Below are 19,765 nucleotides of genomic sequence, written 5' to 3'. Positions count from 1 at the left end.
ATTGTACGACGAACCCTAGAGGAAAGGAACAATAATTTCTTTGAATTGCCTAAATATTTCCTTGCGTTTGCAACAAAAATTTTCTATTTTATAAATTTATGAGCCATAGGGCTGATTTGAAGAAATAAAATCTAATCAATTGAGGTAAAAAGCCTGAGAGATCTAGACATTTTTCTAAGGGAAATAAAAATAATAACGATCCGTACATCATCAAGGTCTCTTTCCAACAAAATCTGATGCGTCATTGCCTAAAACGTAGCGTCTATAGAAGAATATAAATCTCCTATAAAAAACCCAGCTAGTCTGCCAAGCACGTAGCAAAGTACCGAGTGCATCCTGTATAGAAGGGATTTCCGTCCAAGCAACCCCTATACGATCTAACGACCTCCTTCAGGCTATTTGAAAGTACGGGCCTGCGAAGACCCAAAGTTGCAGACCCCTTCCGAAGAAAGGTTCCCTCGTCAAGGATCTGGAAGGGCCTCTGTAAATTCTACTCCCTCCCCAACGAATCCGCCCCTCGACAGGCAGACAGTTCTCTCCACATAAGCGAGTGAACACGTGTAGGGAGGTTTACTTCTGTGTGTGTGTGTGTTGTGTGGGAAGGAAGACGGGCCAACGGCGTTGGAGACTATAGCTACACACACACACACAGATATAGATGATATACAGGGGACAAGCACCCAACACGCTCAGTGATTCGTTGCTCGTGATGGATATTTCAAACTCCCTCTTGCAAGTTTTTAAGCAATTTATAAATATTTCTACAACGTCTTTATTTTAAATGCTCGTACCAACGAGGGTTGAAGTTCTGAAAATATAAAAATTTTTGAAACCAAGGATGTGTCTTCGTGATGGCTGAAATGGTGACTTTCTTAACTTATAATATAATGTTATGTTTCGGTTGTTGCTTAGATTAGGGATGAGTAGCCATTTCATTTCATTTCCGAGTGGTAATTTTTAACGGCAACGAAGATTCCAACGGCAAAACATTATTTCATCGTTTGAATTTATTCTGAGTCATAGAACTCCCCTCACCCCATTCGTGTCAGGATACATGACCCACCCTGTATTTATATTCGAAACGGTTCGCAGCCGATCGCTACCGACACGCTCGCAGTGATCCGTCGCCGTCGCCGTCGCCAACATCATCCTCGTCGTCCTAGACATTTCTCCCGCTGGATGTGTGCTGCAGTGGGAGGGAGGATGAGGATGAGGATGAGGTGGAGGAGGAGGATGAGGTGGAGGGAGGAAGGAAAGGAGGGAGTGGAGGGAACAGGCTCGACTGCTCCCCCTAATACTGCAGGATTGAATGGGCGAGGAGGGTGGTATTGGGTTCCCTCACCCCACTCCCACCACCCACACGCTGCTGCTCCCAACCCACCCGCACCACCCACTTCTGTCCGCCTGCCACCCCGCCTGCCCACCCACTCGCCACCCGACTGCCGTCGAGGAAACAACCTGCAACCGAACCAGCACAACGTTTCCTCGAACAACGAATTTCCATCGAGGTTGAGCCTGCTTCGTCGCCGCGGCAACAACCCGATATACCCGGTAAGTACACGCACCAACGATCTCAACCATCTCCGTCCCGCGATACGACTCCCTTTCATTTTTCCTTTACACCAAGAACACCTCCCCACCTATCCGTATCTTTCTCCTCCTTCCGTTTTTTCCTCGTGCTCGAAGAGTCGTCAGCCGATACTCGAACCGCGTTCCATGTGCTTGTGATTCATCGTGACACCAACAATTTTTCCCGATTCCGCGCAGTGTGCCGTCGTCGTGTGTCCGTGCTCGCGCTGCGAAAGAATCGAACAGGGATATCGTGGAAGCAGAAGCGACGTCGAGGAAAATTACATGAGCGAGAACGAAGAAGCGGAGCGACGAAGAAGTGACAACGCGTCGGAGTGGGACGAAGCGAAGCCGAAGAATGCCTGACGCGGCTGAACGGTTCTCTGGATCGACGAGCAAAAGTTGCGTGGTGCTCGCCGAGAGAAACGCGAGCCGTGTCCGTGTCGGAGAGGACGCGATCGTCCGTGGTGCGGCAGAGACAGCACGCGTACAACGCCGGTCCGCGCGCGAGTGGATCGCGGTGCACGGTACGCGTACGAGTGAAGAGAACACGGCTCGATATGCACCGCGTGTGCGTGTCTGTCCGCTGCCAAGGCCCGTTTCATTCTCGCGTATCACCGCGTGTGTGCGAGCCACAGTCGCCGCGGCTACTTCCGCGCCTCGTTTCGCGGCTCTCCCGTGTCCCGGCGATGTCCAACCTCGGGAAAGATGAACAGGAAACGGCGAATCTTTCGACGATCCACGCGCTTAGCCCACCGTGTCTTCCATAGAACTATATATTTATAAATCAGCGTGTGTGCGAGCGCGAACGCGCGTGCGCGCGCGCCAGAAACGACGAGACCCGCTCGTCGTCCTTGGTTAGTCGGTAATAATTTCCGGATGAATTTGAATGGCACACTGCGCGCGCCTTCTCTCCCACTCCCATCGTCCTCTCCTTCTCCCTTCTGTTTCTCTCTTCCTCCCCTCCTCCTTCCTCTCTCTCCCTGTTCTTTTTCTTCGACCGTGTACTACCTCCCTTCTTGCTCGACCCACCCGCATCGCCCCTCCAGGCTTAACTTTTCTTCGGAGACAGCGGTGCTCAACCGGCGCAGAAGTGGTGCCATCGTTGGCCATCGTGCACCCTCTTCGTCGCCATCTGTCGCCATCGCTCGAGGGTCGTGTCCTCGATCGCTCGGAGGGGAATATTGATTTATTCCTCGGTCTAACCCCTTCCACGAATCGTCTTCTATCTCTGTTCAACTTCGTACCACCCCTGGTATCGGTGTAGACCGGCGCCCTGTACTTGTGCGCGCGTGTGTCGGTTGCCAGAGGGTTGCCGGAGACACACTCTCTTTCTCTTACCCTGTGCGCATTTTCCGCTCACGCGGCAGCCAACGGCGGTGCCGATCAATACGCGGGGCTGGCTTCTTCCTCGTTCCGTACGACGTGCCGTCGAATAAACGTGTGTCACGTAGCCATGTAACTCGACTCGGGATCGAAATCAATCGATCCGTTGGGTTCCAAGGGGTGGGATCTAGCTCGATCGCCACTCGCGATGGGGTACGAGTCGATCGGCCGGCTAATGAGGAACGTTATCTAGGTAGCCAGGATCGATTTTCTACGTCGAGCCTGTTGTTCTAGCGCTTTGAAGTTTCAAAGGTACGTGCCCCTTTATTTCTTGCCCGGTTTCGAGGCTACGGGCTGAAAGAATCGCTTGCCATATTGAATGGGGCTTTTTGTAAGCGGCATCCTTTATCTTCGAAAGGTTGAAACATATTTTCTCATTACGAATTCGACTTGTATTTCAATTAAAATCGGTCCATCGACACTTTCCGGAGTATCTTCTTTTATCGAAATGCTCTATTTAATAGAGAGGTCGGATAAATTCAGATCGGTGTTGAAACTTCGAACCGTAGGTGGTAGTCTGTTGATCGTCTGGATAGGCAAGTTGCTCAGGGCAATGTTGAATTCGACGCGCCATGTGGCTGATTCATCTTTCTCTTTTCCTTTAATAATCCACCTTTAGAAATTCTAGGAATCTTTGCGTCATATTGTACGAGGAGGTTAATACACGAGTTTTCAGAATGTTCGCAAGACTGTTCGTGACGTTGGTTTCATTGGCCGACAATGGTTCGTCGTTACGCTCGATTGGTTTCAAGGATCCCTTCGCGAATGATCGACCTTCCCCTTGCGTTTGAAGGATGGCAAATGGAATTGGCAGCGACTCGTGTTTTAGCTAATTAAGTTCCAACCTTTTGTTATCACCCACGATACGGACTAATCGAGTAATTGATGTCGACGATTCTTCAGGCTTGTGGATATTTCATTTCAACGAAGATGGATGTCTATTGAAACATAATTCGCAGTTTAGCTTAAAAGTGTCCTATGATCGATTGATTTTCGCGAATACCGAGAATGGAAGTTAGAGAGGAAATGGGTCTCGGATAGCGCGACAAAAATGGAGTACCATTCGCTCGTGTCGCCTGAATGCTTTTTCAAAGGAAACGAAGGTTTGCTTTTATTCAAGTTCCAAGTGAAAATCGATACCTCTTTTCACCGAGCCTCTACATTGTAATTTCGCTCCGAAGGCGAAAGATTTTCTCGTTCATGAATATTTAACACGCTATGTAACGCAATCAGGGTCGAATTTTTTTCCCCTCTCCGCCATGCTCGTCGCTCTTGTCCTCTACGCGAGAGGATACACCGAGAAGAGTTAAGACTGCTCACGCTCGAACGAATCATGAAGTGGTCTTAACTTCGATCGAGTTTCTCGAGATGCTCGAGAAATATCCGTAATTGCTCCTCGTTCCTTCTTCATTATCGTGATCCCTTTTAAAAGAACACCGGATTCCCTCGAGTACCTTCCCGACATCCTTCGACATTCCTTAAACGCTTCTTCTATCCTTTGAAGCACCAGCGAAAAGGAATAAACGATGAACCTTACCTCTAACCTTTCGTTATGGAATTTCCACTTCCATTCTGCCAGGACAGCCATTACGTTTTTCAAGCGTGTATTGACCCCGTATTTACGCTGAAACGCGGGTAGAATGTCCTCCGCAAAGGGTTGAAATTGCGTTACGTCCCTATTGTTCCGTTTAGGTTGGACGACCGAGCGTTCGCTTGCGTTAAACCTCATTCACGCTTCGAAAAATTCCACTTGCTTTCAATTTGTTAATTGATATAAGTGAATTACAACAATTTTTGCAAGCGTAAATTGCAGCTTAACGCGTTCCCTGGAGCGAAGTTGAATTTAGAACCGTGTTTCTGGCATTTTCCATACCGATGAAATTGATTCCTGCTGCTTTGCAAAACAAGATGTTTCAGTCTGTTGCGTTTCACTCTGCAGCTGAACATATAGAAGATAAGAACGAGGGGAGGAGTTTGGGAGAGTTTCGAATATATCTCTGTACAGTGAGTGCACGTTGCATTAAGACCATGCTTCGATACTCCTGTTCTGATTGATTTCAATATTGCATCGGAGATATTGGAAACTGGTACTAACTTTTAGGAATTGAAAACAGCATTGATTTAACCAATTAATTCCTGTTAGATCCTGATTTTTGTACCGATGAGAAAAATTTGAAAAATGCTGTAAAAGAACAAAGCCCTGTTTATATCCGTTTTATTATTCAGAGGGATAAGGGATCGTTCGCTTATGCAAACGAGCCACTTAACCCTCGCACAGAAAATTCAAGTCTTGGCGGTGATTAAAGGAAGCGCCTTGCCAAGATTTAATTAAGGTTCGATGAGCCAATTAGCCCAGTTTATCGATTCGTCCCTTTCTCTCCGTTCTAAACGATTCTATGAAAATATTACGCTCTCGAGCGAGCCAAACGAAAAGAAAAAGGAAATTAAACGGAGAACGTAGGGAAGAATTGGCGCGGTTGAATGTGGGTTGTAAATTAGTGGCCGCCGAGGGAGGGTAGTTTGGGAAAACTGAAGAGAGGAAATGCGTTTCAGGGATTATTAGTAACCCTGTAACCCTGCTTACGACCACGATTTTCTGCGCAGGTAGACGAGGGTTTATTGTTCCAAAGGTGAGCGGCGACGGGCGGAAAAATGGAAGGAAGCGGGACTGGAATTAGCAGGCTCGACTGCTACGAGGATATGTTTAAGGAAATCACCAGGAAACTGTACGGTGAAGATCCTGATCACAGAAGTAAGTTAACGTTTTTATGCAGAAATTAAATAACAAACATTTGCATTCACAGTTTTGCGAATTCACGATTGCGAAATCTATAAATTTCATAGAATATGTATTAGTCAAAGTTTTAATAAGAATTCATTATGTAAAATTGAATACCATGTTTACGGTAAATAACAGATGCAAAATTCAAGTTAATTTATAGCCAATTTTAGCATTAATTGCTTCGACGGTATTCAAATTTCATGTATTTTGCAATATGTTCAGGGTCATTAGCATAAAGTATAGTGAAAATAGAATTTGGATATGGCAATAAATATCAATCGGAAAGTGATAAATATTTCTACAAAATTAGAATACTCTAGACGAAATTTGCTGTACGTTTCATACTATTATTATTTCATATATGTCATTAGTATGCGTAATCATATTCCCTTAGGGAAGGAGCGAAATGAAATTGCTAGAGAGCGATATTAATTAATTTTAATTATTCCCAGCAATTGTCCTATTCTATTTTAATTAAAAAGAACCGAGTAATTTATTTTTCATCCTCGTCACAGCGTCGAGCGTACAGAACGAATTCGAGACCTCGGTTTCGTATAAGAACGAAGAGGACACAGGAAACGGAACCGACGGTAGCGACGACGGAAACTGGACCTGCGAAGAGGAGCCGCTCAAAGGAACCGACGGTAGTCGGATCGCAGCATATCATGCTGGGAAAGTTACATGGAGGTGTTACGAGTGCGGTTCGTACTTTATCTCACAAATTTTCATAAAAAAAAATTTTCCAAATTCAATTATTTACATTTACTCATCATATCCCCGTGAGTCACAAACGACGCTCGTTGAATTACTACATCGAGGAGTCGATAGCGCAAGTAGGGAACGTATTATCGAAATAACAGGTCAACGAGCACGAAAGACCCCAGGTTAAATCGAAGAGGTAAACAATGCTAGGCTGCAACCTAGCTGTTCGCTTATTCGAACAAAAGGGAGTTTTATTGTCGCCCCACGCGGCCTGTTTCCGCGGCTAATTTCCAACCTTCTGTGTCATCGAGTTGCATCAAACATTCCGTTTCTGTCCATTCGAATGGAAACTACCGTCTAAAGTCTAAAGTAATACGATAAACAGTTCTCTAAGTTCGTTCTAAATATGTATCCAGTGAATACTCTTCAAAACTAAACTCGATACAATGATCGCGAGGAATATTTAAGCCTTAAAATATTAAAAAAATTGAATTGTTTAACAGGCGACGTGATGGGGGGCGGACCCCGCGATGTGGCCGAACACTTCATGGAACTTCATTCCTCGCGAATTCTCGCAGACGACAGCAGGAACAGGCATAATTCACCGCGTAAGGATTACCTGCAGTCGGAATTGAAAGTCGAGGACGTGATTTCGTACCTGGAGAGGCTACGCGAGCGTGCGGAGCGAGTAGCGCCGCCGTCCAGAAGGACCCAGGAGACCCAAACCGTACCTGCCGCTTTATTACCGGTCACCTCGACCTTTCTGCTGCAGGAGTTACCCTCCGCCCCTGCGCCGCAACATTTGCACCAGGTATGCGAAACTAAATTCTAATAACGAGCAAAAACGATTTCCTTATACAAAGGATAATTAAGAATCTTTTCGTTTCACAGAATACAACGACAATCCCGACTTCGGCCACGGTGTTGGCGAGCGGAAAACGATACACCTGTCCATACTGCCCATACGGAACCGATCGTCGCGATCTGTACACGCGCCATGAAAACATTCATCGCGAGGAGAAGCCTTTTCACTGTTACATTTGCTACAAACCGTTCAATCGTGCCGATCATGTGAAGAAACACTTCCTTCGGATGCACCGTGAACACGGTTACGAGTTGTCCAGGATACGCAGACCGGTTGGGTCCGATCCACCGAAGCCTCTTCAACAAGAGTCATCAACTCCGAGCACTGCGAATGCGAATACTAATGGCCAACAACAACAACAGCAGCAGCAGCAGCAGCAGCAGCAGCAGCAACAACAACAACAACAGCAACAACACGCCAATTACACCTCCGGGTTTAATAATAATAAGAATTACCAGTTGCAGCCGAATCCTGGTAATAATGCAACTGCGAACACTGCTGCGATTTATCAGGGAACCTCGATGCCTGCACCAGGTATCATGCAACCGGATGCAGGGAATTGTAACACTGGAAGAAGGGTGCAGAATGGAGGATGCAATAGCAAGAGCCATCTCAAGGGAGGCTCTAAGGGTGCTCAAGAACGGAGGTGAGGCTAATGATGAAAGTATTAATTTTCTGAGAATGTTGCATTCGAAGGAGGTGAGTTAATTGTAGGATTAAAAAATCACTTGACTGATTAGGCGAATCAATTTTTCAGGTACACTTGTTGCTACTGTTCCTGGAGCGGCGTGGACAACTGGTGCCTGAAACGGCACCTGAACACGCACCTTAAACCCTTCGCGTGCACCCTCTGCGAATACAAAGCAGCCCGCGCTGAACGTCTTGCCACTCACGTGCTTAAGGTGCACAACAGACGGCAGTGCTCGAGATGTTCCTTCCTCGGCGAAGACGCGGCGCAGCTGCAGATGCATCAGTTGCACGTGCATCGCGTGAGCAGCGCTAATGCACCTGCGACGTCCACTGCTCAGGCTGCACCGCCGCCGAATAATCGTCATCAACAACCCTTGCAGTAAGAATGCGTTCTTCGTTCATTTTTCGTAGACTTGGAAAGATTTTTAGAAAAATTTCATAACTTTAATGCTGACTTTTAAAGATTAAATTGTAATCGACGTGGTAAACATTTCTGTAGTATAAAAGCGTGTCGAGAACTGGATTTGTGAGGTCAGCATTCGAAATTCGCGTAGCTGTTCGAGCATTTATCAATGGTCGTTGGTTAATTGGATAAATCGAACGGTGTGTTTGGTTTAACAGTGCCACGGATTTGACCGTTTCCGAAAATCCTGACGCGAACGGGAAATTCATTAAAACGATTTCATTGGAAGCCGATCGCACGCGACTGATCCATCGGCGTTATTTTTTCAACCACCTGTCCCGTGGCTAAATAAATGTAACGAGCAAGCGGATTCTAAACTTCAATCGCGTGTTTCTCTTCCGCGTTAGCTGTCTTTAAACAGAATTATCTCGGACCTCGTGTGAATTTACCGACCTCGCAACGGTTCGTTGATTTTGCGGTGCTCGAAAACACCCTTCGCCTGGATTAAACGCGATTTTCGAACGCTTAATTAATTATAATTCCCTCGTTAAACGCATTTGTTTCGCAGTAGTATTCGAGCATAAATATTTTTGAGATTCGTGGTAACAGATGAGGTGTGTTTCAGAATAAATACAAATTATATGAAATGAATGTCAGGGGAGAAAAGTATATAGAGAAAGTTCGCAAGTGATTCTAGCCTCCAGAGAAATATCTGGAAATACTTGCAGAATGGTTACCACAAACGGGCAGCGTAAAATTGTGGATCGCACTAGTGTCGTAGCTCATCGATAATTAACGAATGGCATTATTTATCGTGTAATTATCAAATTTACAGTCCCGCGGGAGGAGGACGACCACCACCTGGTCCGCCAGTTTTTCCAGCACCAGCACCAGCCATCGCACCTGCTACCACCGTCATACCACCGACAACGATACTCGGGTAAGCATCCTGCTCACTTCCGTTCTCCACATCCTCTCCCTCTCTGCTGTTTATTTTTATTTTATCCCCATGCGACTTGTCGAGTCATTTTTGCTGAAAACTTTCTTCGATTCCAAATAATCCAGAAGCTAACTCTGGTAGTTAATTAAAAGCAATTTGTACCAGCTAGCATTTAGACCGCTTCAGATGATTTCAAACGATGCAGTTCTCATTGATAGAGAATTCTAATATTCTTTTTTATCTTTTATGTATTATGATGTTGAGTACTGTGAATACTATCGATGAAAACTGATCTTTAAGCTATCGTTCCGGTAATAAAACAGCAAAGCCGATATCTATGAAGAGATACAGCTTCGTGTACAATTACGTTGCAAGTGCGATTCCTGCGCTTATTTTTGTTTTCGGAATTCAGTGTTCGTTCATGTTGCTAGGTCGACGTATTTTCGGCGGCAAGGTTGCAAAATAGATTCTTCAAATATTTTCAAACTAATCAGATTGTCTTGAAAGAAGTTCAAAATGAAATCGAAAGAAAAGCTTGACTTGCCGCCGAAGTCGCTCGTCACCCGCTCTCCCGCCCTCCACCTCCATTTTATGTTACGTTGCAGCGTCATTTTTTGATTTAACGTTTGTTCTTTCTTATTTTTCTTTTGTCTTCTCTTTTTTCATTTGACTCGCTCGCGTGTGCACGCTTCGTTTGTCTGCTTTCGGTGTCGCCAAGACACGCGTGTCGGTGCACGGTCCCGTGCTTTTTCACTGTTCTATGTCGTTGTCACTTTCCGTTATGTTTTCTTTTTTCTCTGTCTGACTAAAATATACAAAAAACAAAACCAAAAGAAAAGAAGCGTCGTCCCGTCGCACGGTCGACGGACGCTCCGTTCGTTGGTAGAAAAATGACGCGAACGTAACTTATGGAACAGTGCCGCGGTGGTTGCAGCCACGAGATGGTAAACTCCCCTGCAACTGCAGCGACAATGGCGTACCCGACATTGGAAGAGGAGAGGCGGTCGAGCGGCCACGAGTACGAGCATCATCGTCATCGTCAACGAGTCCGCATCGTCGCCGAGCATCCTGAGAAACAGGATCCGAATTTGGACGACGCTACAGTTGCCAGCGTCGATACCGCGATCATACTTAATCGTGATTTTGCGTACAGCTATCGAGCCGTTGCCGAAGCGACCGAGGGTCAGTCATCCTGGGAGCCATCCGAGTGCCCTTGGATCTGGGCCAACCAGAAAAGCCGCAGACGCTCTAGGAAACAGAGCCTGCCGAGAAAGGTGACTTGCATCCAGGATTTCGAGGACGACGAGCTACCCTGCCTCGATGGGAACAAACAGGACACTGGACAAGAGGATACCACCAACTCGGTGTCCAATAAGGAAACACCTGAAGTGGAGGTGGTGAACGAACTGAGGAAGAGGTACCGGTGCAGATCGGATAGGGAATTGCTCAAGTGTCGCCTGTGTCCCGACGATGCACTTGCCAGAGGATCCATCTGTCGACCGTATCATACCAAAGCTTCTTTAGCGCTTCATAAGTACTGGAGACACGACAGGCGCAAAAGGTGCCTGACGAACTGTGCGACCAAGCCTCATCCACCGTCCCGTCTGTCTTCTATCACGCTGAAGGCTACGGTTTTCACCAGCCCCGATTATGGGTACCATAGATAGCACTCGGTGTCTAGGGGCGCAGCGATGCTTAACCGAGGGGGTGGATTTCAAATGGCAGCACCGATCTCTGCCGTTTCTTGATCAGTTTTTTTCTTAAGGACGAGACTAACTTGTCGGAGTAAATTGTTTTCTCATTGAAGATGCGATATATTTTCTTTTAAAGCAAAAAGAAATATAGAAAAAATGAAGATAGTGCCTTTTGGAATCCACCGCTTTAAAAAGGTGTTCTAAATTGCATCGCGAGCCGACGTTTCTATCCCCTCGAGGATCAATTATCGCGGACATTAGTTAGGCCGACAGCGTATTTCTAATTAGAATTCTGGATCGAGCTCGCAGCGATCGTCGTAGCCAACGACAACGATTTTAAATAGCAAACGATCTCGTCGAAAATATAAGTGCAAGGAGGTGTTGACGCAGCTACGGCAGAGACAAAGTTTTGCGCTTATAAGAATTTTGGAGGATGTTAACTTTTAAGGGACTACGAATAAAATAAACAGCGAAACGTTAGGTTAAGGAACGACTAATTCGAAAGTACCTCGACAAGCGCGAATTTTCATCGCGAACGACCATCTCGATGCTCGTTCGAGCCTCCGACGAGGAACGACTATTTTCCTGTATAGATAATGCGCGAATTAACGATATTAACGTTCGACGATCGTCTTCAATCGATGTCTAATTGTGCGTTTGTCCATTGTCCGTCTCTGTAATTACGTAATTGCTTTCCCGTTTTGTCGTCAATGGACTTTTGCGAGCGTAATGATGCACTCGACTGTGTGCAGAGAGAACGAAGATCGGAACGCGTAACGCGATCCGTGATTGGCCGGGCGAGCATGATTTTTATATAAGGGATATTTGTACAGAACCACTATCTTGTTTACGTTATTACATAAAAATATATTATATCTATTGTATTTCAGCAGGGGACGCAAGAAGCTGGGTAGACGCAGGTTCTCGGTGTTGCTCGTTTGAATTTTTCTCCAAGATCCTGCGTATTCCGCTTATTTATTTCACAGCTCCTTTTCCTTCCAACAGAAACTGATTTGCTTTCGTACTATTATTATTCAGATTTTAATCTAACGTTTCCTTTCGGTGGAATTACAAATAAATTGTTTTTGTAAGAATTTTTAAGAATTTAAGGTAGACATGGTAGACTGATCATAGTTGAAGAGAAACTTTAAATTTTATTTATGACATTCTGTAACGCAGGAAAATTGAATATGAGAATTTGTATTAAAAATGGCTCCACTTTTTGAGAAGAATGAGGTTCCCATACCGAGCGTTGATACAAAACATGATAAAGAAATTTTGCTCGGGAACTCGCTAACAGACGTCGCTAAAGTCGTCATGCACATCGATTTCCATTTACCCGCGTAACACTTCGAGGCTTTTTAATCTTACAACTTCTATACCAGCCAACTATTAAGAAAAATTTGTTTATGCAACATTAATTTCTCATTCTGATGTTGTTGCCTTAACTTTATTTGATTTTAATTTCTAAAGAATAAAAAGCATCCTTCAAATTCGTTAAGCAACTCTGGCTCCAGTTTTGTTTCTCTTAACATCGGCAAACGAAAACCGCTTAGTTTTCATCGCAACAACTTGAAACTTAATTCCAACTTTTTAATATTCGCAAAAGGAAGACTATCGAACGTTGTCTGGCATTTTGAAAGAAGGAACGAGGCAAACTTTAAACTTAATAAACCTCAAGTAAAACCAAAGTTAAATAAACTACAAATTGTTTAAAACATAAGTACATAGTTAAACGTCGATAGAAATTTCCCGGGGCGTTATTTTTTCGTGAATCTCGGGCAAGGGGCTTTCACAAAGATATTCAACAGCGATCAAACGTAATCTGCGGTAACGTAAAACCCAAGGGAACATGGGACGTGTTCGAGCTGTCGACGACAGTCGATAATTGGATGAAACTCAAAACCACTCGACTGGGCTTTTGCCCTATTCGTTGTCGAACAACGTTACCTTCAAATCGTCGAGCAACTTTGACGAAGCGATTTCAATCAATTCGTTCGGTAACTTCCTCGAAAATAAACGAATTAAACTAACATCACGTTCGAAACGTCGGGTGACACCAATTCGGATTGTTTCAATCGCATCATTTTGAAATGAAAAATACTTTGTAAAAACATTTTGACTTTATTTCAATTTGTCGATTATCAAAAATTCATTCGTATTCGTTATTATTCTGCTGAGTATGGGAAAAAGTTGCTATAGACGTAACCTAGAACATGTACCGTCATTATTTTCCAGTTTCGAAACGAAAATTACAAAACGTGCTGAATGTTTCTCGCGAAACAGCAGCGACAGTGTTCGTGATTCGTTTTATTCGAACGTATGCATGAATCTAACCACTCTGTCGCTTTTATCGCATCAAAATTTCGACGGTGCACACATTCAAAAACAGTGTTTCTACATTTTCCACGCTTTCGTGTCTCCTGCGATGAATAATGCATATAAATGTTTGCTCTAACTTTGGCTCCACGGAAAAAACTGTTTCTGAACGAAATTACATTCCTCGACAGGAAAAAGCGTTCCTCTTGTAGCAATATTTATGAAACAAATAATTTTTGAAAATACTAATTGTTAAAAGATATCATGATTTGATCGTCTTGAACATCCCACAACTGGAAGAGCGATTTTCTTTCGTCAGAAACCTTCAAGTCGGTTTAATATTAAAAGTAGCTTCCATTTTCGTAAAAAAAATCAGTACCCATGAATTTTGATTCGGAAAGCTCGACAGAAATCGATCCCTGCGATGCGACATGCTGTGCAGAAAACGTGAGAACGCAAGTTACAACCGGAAACTCGTGGTCCGCGCTCGATTCCGCCCCATCGAATCAGCTAAACGTCCAGGCGAAACAGGTTAGAAGAAACAAAATGAAAACGAAAAAGAAAAATAAAATGAAATAAAGAGAAGAAATCGTCACACGAATGCCTGCTCGATCGCGTGTTAGCATTCACACGGATTATTTTAACGCCAGGTTGCTCGCGATCGATCGTTAGTCCTGTGACCGTAATTAATTCCTTTAATAGTTTTGTTTCGTTGCTGTTTAATCGATCGTGAAGCGATTTCCTTGCCGGTGGCTCTAGTTCTCTGTCGCATCGATAATGCGCCACGGATCGATTTTACCAATTTTTATTTTGCAAAATCCACTCCTCTGGATAAACGTAACTTCGATATGAACCGCGTTCAGCAAACAAACACGTCTGTTAATTCACACTTAAAACTTTCGGTCTCGTTTATCAACGAGACGCGTGACCACGAATCGAGTGGAAAAGTTTGCGTTCCGAGGGAAGTATATCCGGGAAATCGAGTGTCTGTATGACAACGATAACGCAGAAGTTTCGTTAACGCGGTCGGTGCCCTGAGAATTCCATAGCTCGTCTAGTTTTTCGAAGATATAGTCGCGAGAATAATTTACAAACGCGCGAGTTGCGCGAAAACGGCGAGCTCGTTCGCGAATGCATTTCACGCGCTGACTAAACCGAGTAAAGGTTAAAGAACCGTCGTCTGTCTAGCCATTTTTATCGTTTCTGCTTTGGATAAGTGCTAACAGCGCGGCCCGGGGCTGTTCTCCTTACGAATTGCTAGAGAATGGACTTGGAAAATTGCCTTCTTATGTTAGTGTAATGGTTACGGGGATGAGAAATGTTATTTGGACGACTTTTTTCGCGTGGGCGTTCTCGTTCCTAGGTAATGGTACCTTTAGAGTTCAACGCGTTTCTTTCACTTCTTCTTTTTTCTTTTATTGGGTTGCGTTATAATTTTTATTCGAAACATTTTATAGCCTGAATATTAAAGGCATCTTCTTTATTTTCGTAATATACCACAAGATGTTTGAAAAGCATAGAAAAATGTTTCGCGAGTGTCCAACATGAATATTCAGCGACACTTGAAAGCTTTAATGATAATCCAAGAAGCGCGTCAGGGTTTAAGAAAATTGCATCTTGTGAAAGAGGATCTTGTAAGGAGGATGGAAATAAAGACACAAGGGGTGGAAAGCTGTATGTTTAAAGGGAAACATGAGCCCCTCGAGTACACTGCTTTCGCACGCTCATCGAAAAATTTGTACATATTTATTACAATGTACGTGGCATTGTATTAGCATAAATTTACAAGTTTTACGCCCCATTTATCCCCCTAATATATGGCTTCTCATCACCTGAGCCAAACACGTTATCTCGTATATTTCGCTTGATATTAGGGTAGTCGAGAACCGCTGTTCTTAGGGGGTGGAACAACGTTTCTCACAGTTAACAAAACATTCCTTCTAAACTTTGCAATCCCGACGAAAGATTGTCTTTAGTGATCGAGCGATGTCTAAAAGTCACCCTTCATATATCTCAGCGGAGATTCGATGAAACGAGGGTGAAAGTCTTAAAAGTCCATGTCCCGTTTTCAATTTTCGTTAAAAAATCGTTTCGAATTACAGCGGACATTGGCGGGGTAAATATTGATAGTAAACAGCTTCTTGTTACAACAATTTCCTGAGGGAAATAAACGAGCTTGAAACAGCAGCCCCCAGTCCTATTCGGTTGCCATTCGTTAGTCAAACGCTAAAATTATTGAAATTATCATTTCAGTGAAAATTGAACGATCTATCCAAACGTGAATTTATTCCTGTAGGTAAGCAACAAAAACAAGTATTAATATTCAAATGAACGAAATTGTTAAACCATTTACCGCGACTGCATTGTTCACTATAATTAATCATGCGTTAATCGCTCTCTCATGGAATCTACAAATATTCGCTTGGGACATACTTTATAAATTAAATATTACCACAGCTTTCAAATATCTTCAAACTAATTATTCTACCGAACAAAACAAAGCTATCTAAATATTTTATTTCATAAAATAAATTCCACCACTATGATTGGATATAATAATTAATACGCGAGTATTTACGCGAGAATTTTACAAAAAACCGGTTAATTTTTCGAATGATACAAATTTAATATCACCGAAATCGTTCCCAGCTGATTTCCGCGAATATTAGAGGCGGAAATCTTTCAAACCGACAGTTCTCCAGCAGGCATCATATACTTATTCGTGACACATATTTCGCGCCCGTGGGACGCTCGGCTGCATGCGAATACTTTTCTTCCGTTTTGAAGGCGCGAAATCGTTCCCGGTCACGATTTATGCGACCGTGCGTGAAACGCGAATCCATCGGACAGTTATAAATTCTCCTAACTCTTTTCACGAACGAGACGGAATTTTCAATCGTCTACTATGGTACTCTCCGGAGAACACGCAGTTTGAATCTTGCAAACCGGAGGTCTGTTAATAATTTAGTATCTCTTTCAAAAATTTATACAACTTTATGAATGTATTATTTATAGATAACTGTTTTTCCTTTTGGAAGAAGAATGTAATTTTAATGCATTGTAGTTAAAACAATTCTAAACTAAATGGTCCAGCTTTTGTCCTTCTCTTAATTAAAAAACCTAGTGATTTTCAGTTTCAAACTGGCGTCAAATCTATTGGACGCAAACGTGTTGAATAGAATTGAGATACATAGGCGAACGCGCGTGTATGAGTTTCGGTTTCGGGGTTAATACGTCGGGACACGAGAGTGTCGCGAGCTCACCGGGTCGGCAACCTATGACACGCGAACCGATTTTGTACGGTTTCGCGGCGAACAGAAAAAAAAAAAAAAAAAAGAAAAATCGCGTTCCACGGGATTGTTTCGTAATGCCAGGTCCAATGGAAAAGCGCGTTGTCGAGTCGCGTGCGATCGTGTAATGTTCGCGCGTGACGCACGCTTGATGCCGTATCAATGATGTTGGCGACAATTCGTTGATACGTGGCTGGCACGGTATTAACGATGATCATAACGTTCAATGTAGAGAATTTCTGTTACGTACATTATTCCCTTCTATTCAGATTTTTATTATTTATGGAATTCTTTGCGATGCTTTCTTACCGGACCGATGCATGAAATTGTTTTTCAAATTTTTGTTCGAGGTAAATTTTCAAACAAATAAAAGCTATCGAGCTGCTGGAAGTTTCGAGGGTTTAGGTTGTCAGCTTGATAAAATAAAATAAGACCGGTGGTCGAGTTCCATGTGGAGGGATCGATAAATCAAGTAAACGAACCTCAACCCTTCATGTAATACTCAACAAATTTTTTGCACTTACATTTCAAAGCACGTAATCATCAATCGCCAACATCGTGGCCACTTCCTTTTCCCTTTTACCTCGGTAACGTTCAACGGCCCCGTTCTCCTAGCGTCCCGTCGTACACGCCAGATTTTCTGAAAAGATACACGCCGTTATTCATAGCCATCGATCACGCGGACGATAAATAGCAGTCGCATTAATAATCGCGTAATCGCCGCCTTTCTCAACGACCGCCTCGCTCGTGAGGAATTAACGTCAAGAGATTCTGTGTCGCGTATCTGAATCATCAACGGAGTATTCACCTTCTTAAGTGTAATTGAAACTCTTTAATTATGATCGCCGAATTTTATTGAAAAACAAAACGATTAGAATCCATTGACTAAGAGTTAACGCGTGAATCATCATACTTATTATATTAATTACTATGTTCGGTTCAATTACAAGGGACATAAGTTGAAGCTACATTCCTGATGAGGAGTTACAGTATGACATGCCTCTGTACATATATCCACGTAACGTTAGTAAGGGGTTGAAGGATATACGAACATAATTCCTGATGTATCGAGCTGACATGACATGCACGTGTCTCAGAATACGAACGTGGGTGGTAGCAGTGCTTCGAAGATGGCTCCTAGTTAATACATTACACGAACCTCTATGTATCATGAAATATGTACAATCTCTGGGATATAATTCGAGAAATCAGGTGGTTCTTAAATCTAACCAGTTGAATATGGATCTAGGAAACAATGCTGTATGGGAACATTGAATACTTCAAAGGAACAACGCAATAAAAATTATCTCAATTTCAATTTTCAAGATTTGACATTTTTCTTTTATTCTTAAATTGCTTTTAGAGAAGAAGAATTTATATCAGTCCGGTGTTCCGGATAAGATTTCCTAAAATTTCTCACGATTACAACCGCTTCAAGGAAAAGTCTCTTATCTTTTCGGCTGTACCCGCAGGACTACTTAACGCGCAGATAACACTCGAGGAAGAAGATCTCACGAACCGGGCCAGTTCTTCTTTTTCCGCTTCCTTTCGCGGCAAATCCGTATCAGGGCTTATCCTCGAAAATCAATTTTCCTTTCACGGTCTTAGCCGCGTCCAGTCCATCGAAATTTCACGAAATAATAGCCGGCAAACCCGCTCCACAGTCGACTCTATTTCACGATGTAACGCGTAATCTTCCGCTTTGACGAGCAGACAGCATTATTTTCTTGCTCGGGTTTCGTTCTCCCGTAATATCCCCCGGATTGGATTACTCGGGCTTTTGTACATTGTTAGGCAGATCGATTCGCGGGTTTCATTTAATGATCGAGCTGAATTTCGCACCCCCTCTATGCCCCTTTTCGTTCAGTTTATTCCCACCCTCGATTCAATACCTGCGAAATAACCGTGAAACAACGGCTGGGATTAATTAAAAAGTTAATCTCGTTGCTAGCATACATTTTTTGCGAACCACCGGAAAAAATAATTCGGGCTAGCATCCATCCTGGGATAGGTGCAACGTGAACCATGTTGTTTGCTTGGGGCTAGGTATACGTGGATTACAAAGTTGCGATCATTTTGACGAAGAAAGTTCAGTAGAAAGGAAGAAGTTCCTTCGTTATGTAGCTGTTAAAAGTTTCATTTTCCTTTGGTTAATATTTTCAACTCGAGGAAAGATTAATTAATTAAATAAAAATTTGATTCCCATTAATTTTTATTAAATGTACGATCATATACAAATTTGAAATGAAAAATTTTTGTGCTTAATTAAAAATAAAATGGTAAATATTCGTGTATTTTTTCAGAACGATTCGCTTTAATACTACAGACGGAAGGCGAAATAGGAAGAGAGATAATATTTTTCGACGGACGAGCGACGTGACGTTCGGACCGCAACGATATTCGACGGCTGTCCCGTACGAATTAATGTCATTATTTTAAACGATTATTAAAATCATCGGATTTGCCGTGCCGCGGTAGGAATTGATTGGGATTTCGCTGGCTGGTGTGTCGGGAATCATTCCGTTTGAAAAGTATCGCGATAACGAGCCGCGAAATAATTAACAGACGTTCGATAACCGTGAATGGAATCACGGTATCTCACGTTTCTTATCCGATTTAATGCAGTCCATCCATCCATTTATTTAACTTTTATCCACGCGTTTCGGTCTCTCTTGAATAATAAAAAAAAGAAAGAACATGCATCGATGAATATGATTTGAACATTCATTCATTTGTATAAGGGTAACGATCATTTTTCTATGAAAATTAATCAAGGAAGTTTGTTAAAATTGCTTGTTCGCTATGATTCGATCGCGTTCGATGAATAAATTAATCGCAACGTGGCTGCAAGCGAATGGTCTCACGTGTTTTCCGGTTGTGTAGGAACAGCAATTATCGGCGGCATACACCGGTCTGTCCCCTCGTATATTCGTTCCGGAAATGACACTGACCGTGCCCCGTTTCCTTCCTTCCTTCCTTCCTTCCTTCCTGGCTTCGTGGCTCTCCACATATCGCGCTTGTAAATTCGATCGGCCATTAACCTGAGACTCGATGGAAGTTTTACGACACGATTACCGGAAACGAAATTTTCATTTTCTTTTGTTAAGCAAGCAAATTTCCAAATG

General features: G+C 43.3%; 2 protein-coding genes across 9 annotated transcripts in view; one reads left to right on the top strand and one right to left on the bottom strand.

The window, feature by feature from the left end:
* Positions 1-19,765, bottom strand: part of LOC114877689 (regulator of G-protein signaling 17) — a 50,374-nt gene that overhangs the window by 13,725 nt on the left and 16,884 nt on the right. The window contains exon 3 of one of the 2 annotated variants that reach the window (XM_029190611.2): positions 17,165-17,280. In XM_029190611.2, the coding sequence (XP_029046444.2) occupies positions 17,165-17,280 (116 nt within the window). Of the gene's footprint in view, positions 1-17,164; positions 17,281-19,765 lie in introns of those variants that run through there. The other variant, XM_029190608.2, reaches the window with a different exon arrangement.
* On the top strand, positions 1,440-11,915 carry LOC114877688 (zinc finger protein 335). Of its 7 annotated transcripts, none has more exons than XM_029190603.2 (8): positions 1,440-1,551; positions 5,560-5,707; positions 6,253-6,438; positions 7,018-7,250; positions 7,331-7,950; positions 8,062-8,373; positions 9,233-9,337; positions 10,272-11,915. In XM_029190603.2, exons 2-8 carry the CDS (start codon positions 5,608-5,610, stop codon positions 11,002-11,004), a joined length of 2,289 nt encoding a protein of 762 aa, XP_029046436.2. In that variant the 5' UTR covers positions 1,440-1,551; positions 5,560-5,607; the 3' UTR covers positions 11,005-11,915. The 7 variants fall into 7 exon arrangements, with proteins under 7 accessions (XP_029046436.2, XP_029046437.2, XP_029046430.2 ...); XM_029190604.2 differs by having other exon boundaries at positions 6,943-7,250; positions 10,491-11,915; XM_029190597.2 differs by having other exon boundaries at positions 6,943-7,250.

The sequence above is a fragment of the Osmia bicornis genome, chromosome 15, assembly GCF_907164935.1.
Source record: "Osmia bicornis bicornis chromosome 15, iOsmBic2.1, whole genome shotgun sequence".
In the NCBI taxonomy this organism is placed as follows: Eukaryota; Metazoa; Arthropoda; class Insecta; order Hymenoptera; family Megachilidae; genus Osmia; species Osmia bicornis.
Note: the sequence above shows the minus strand (reverse complement) of the source record. Positions and strands in the feature narration are given on the sequence as shown.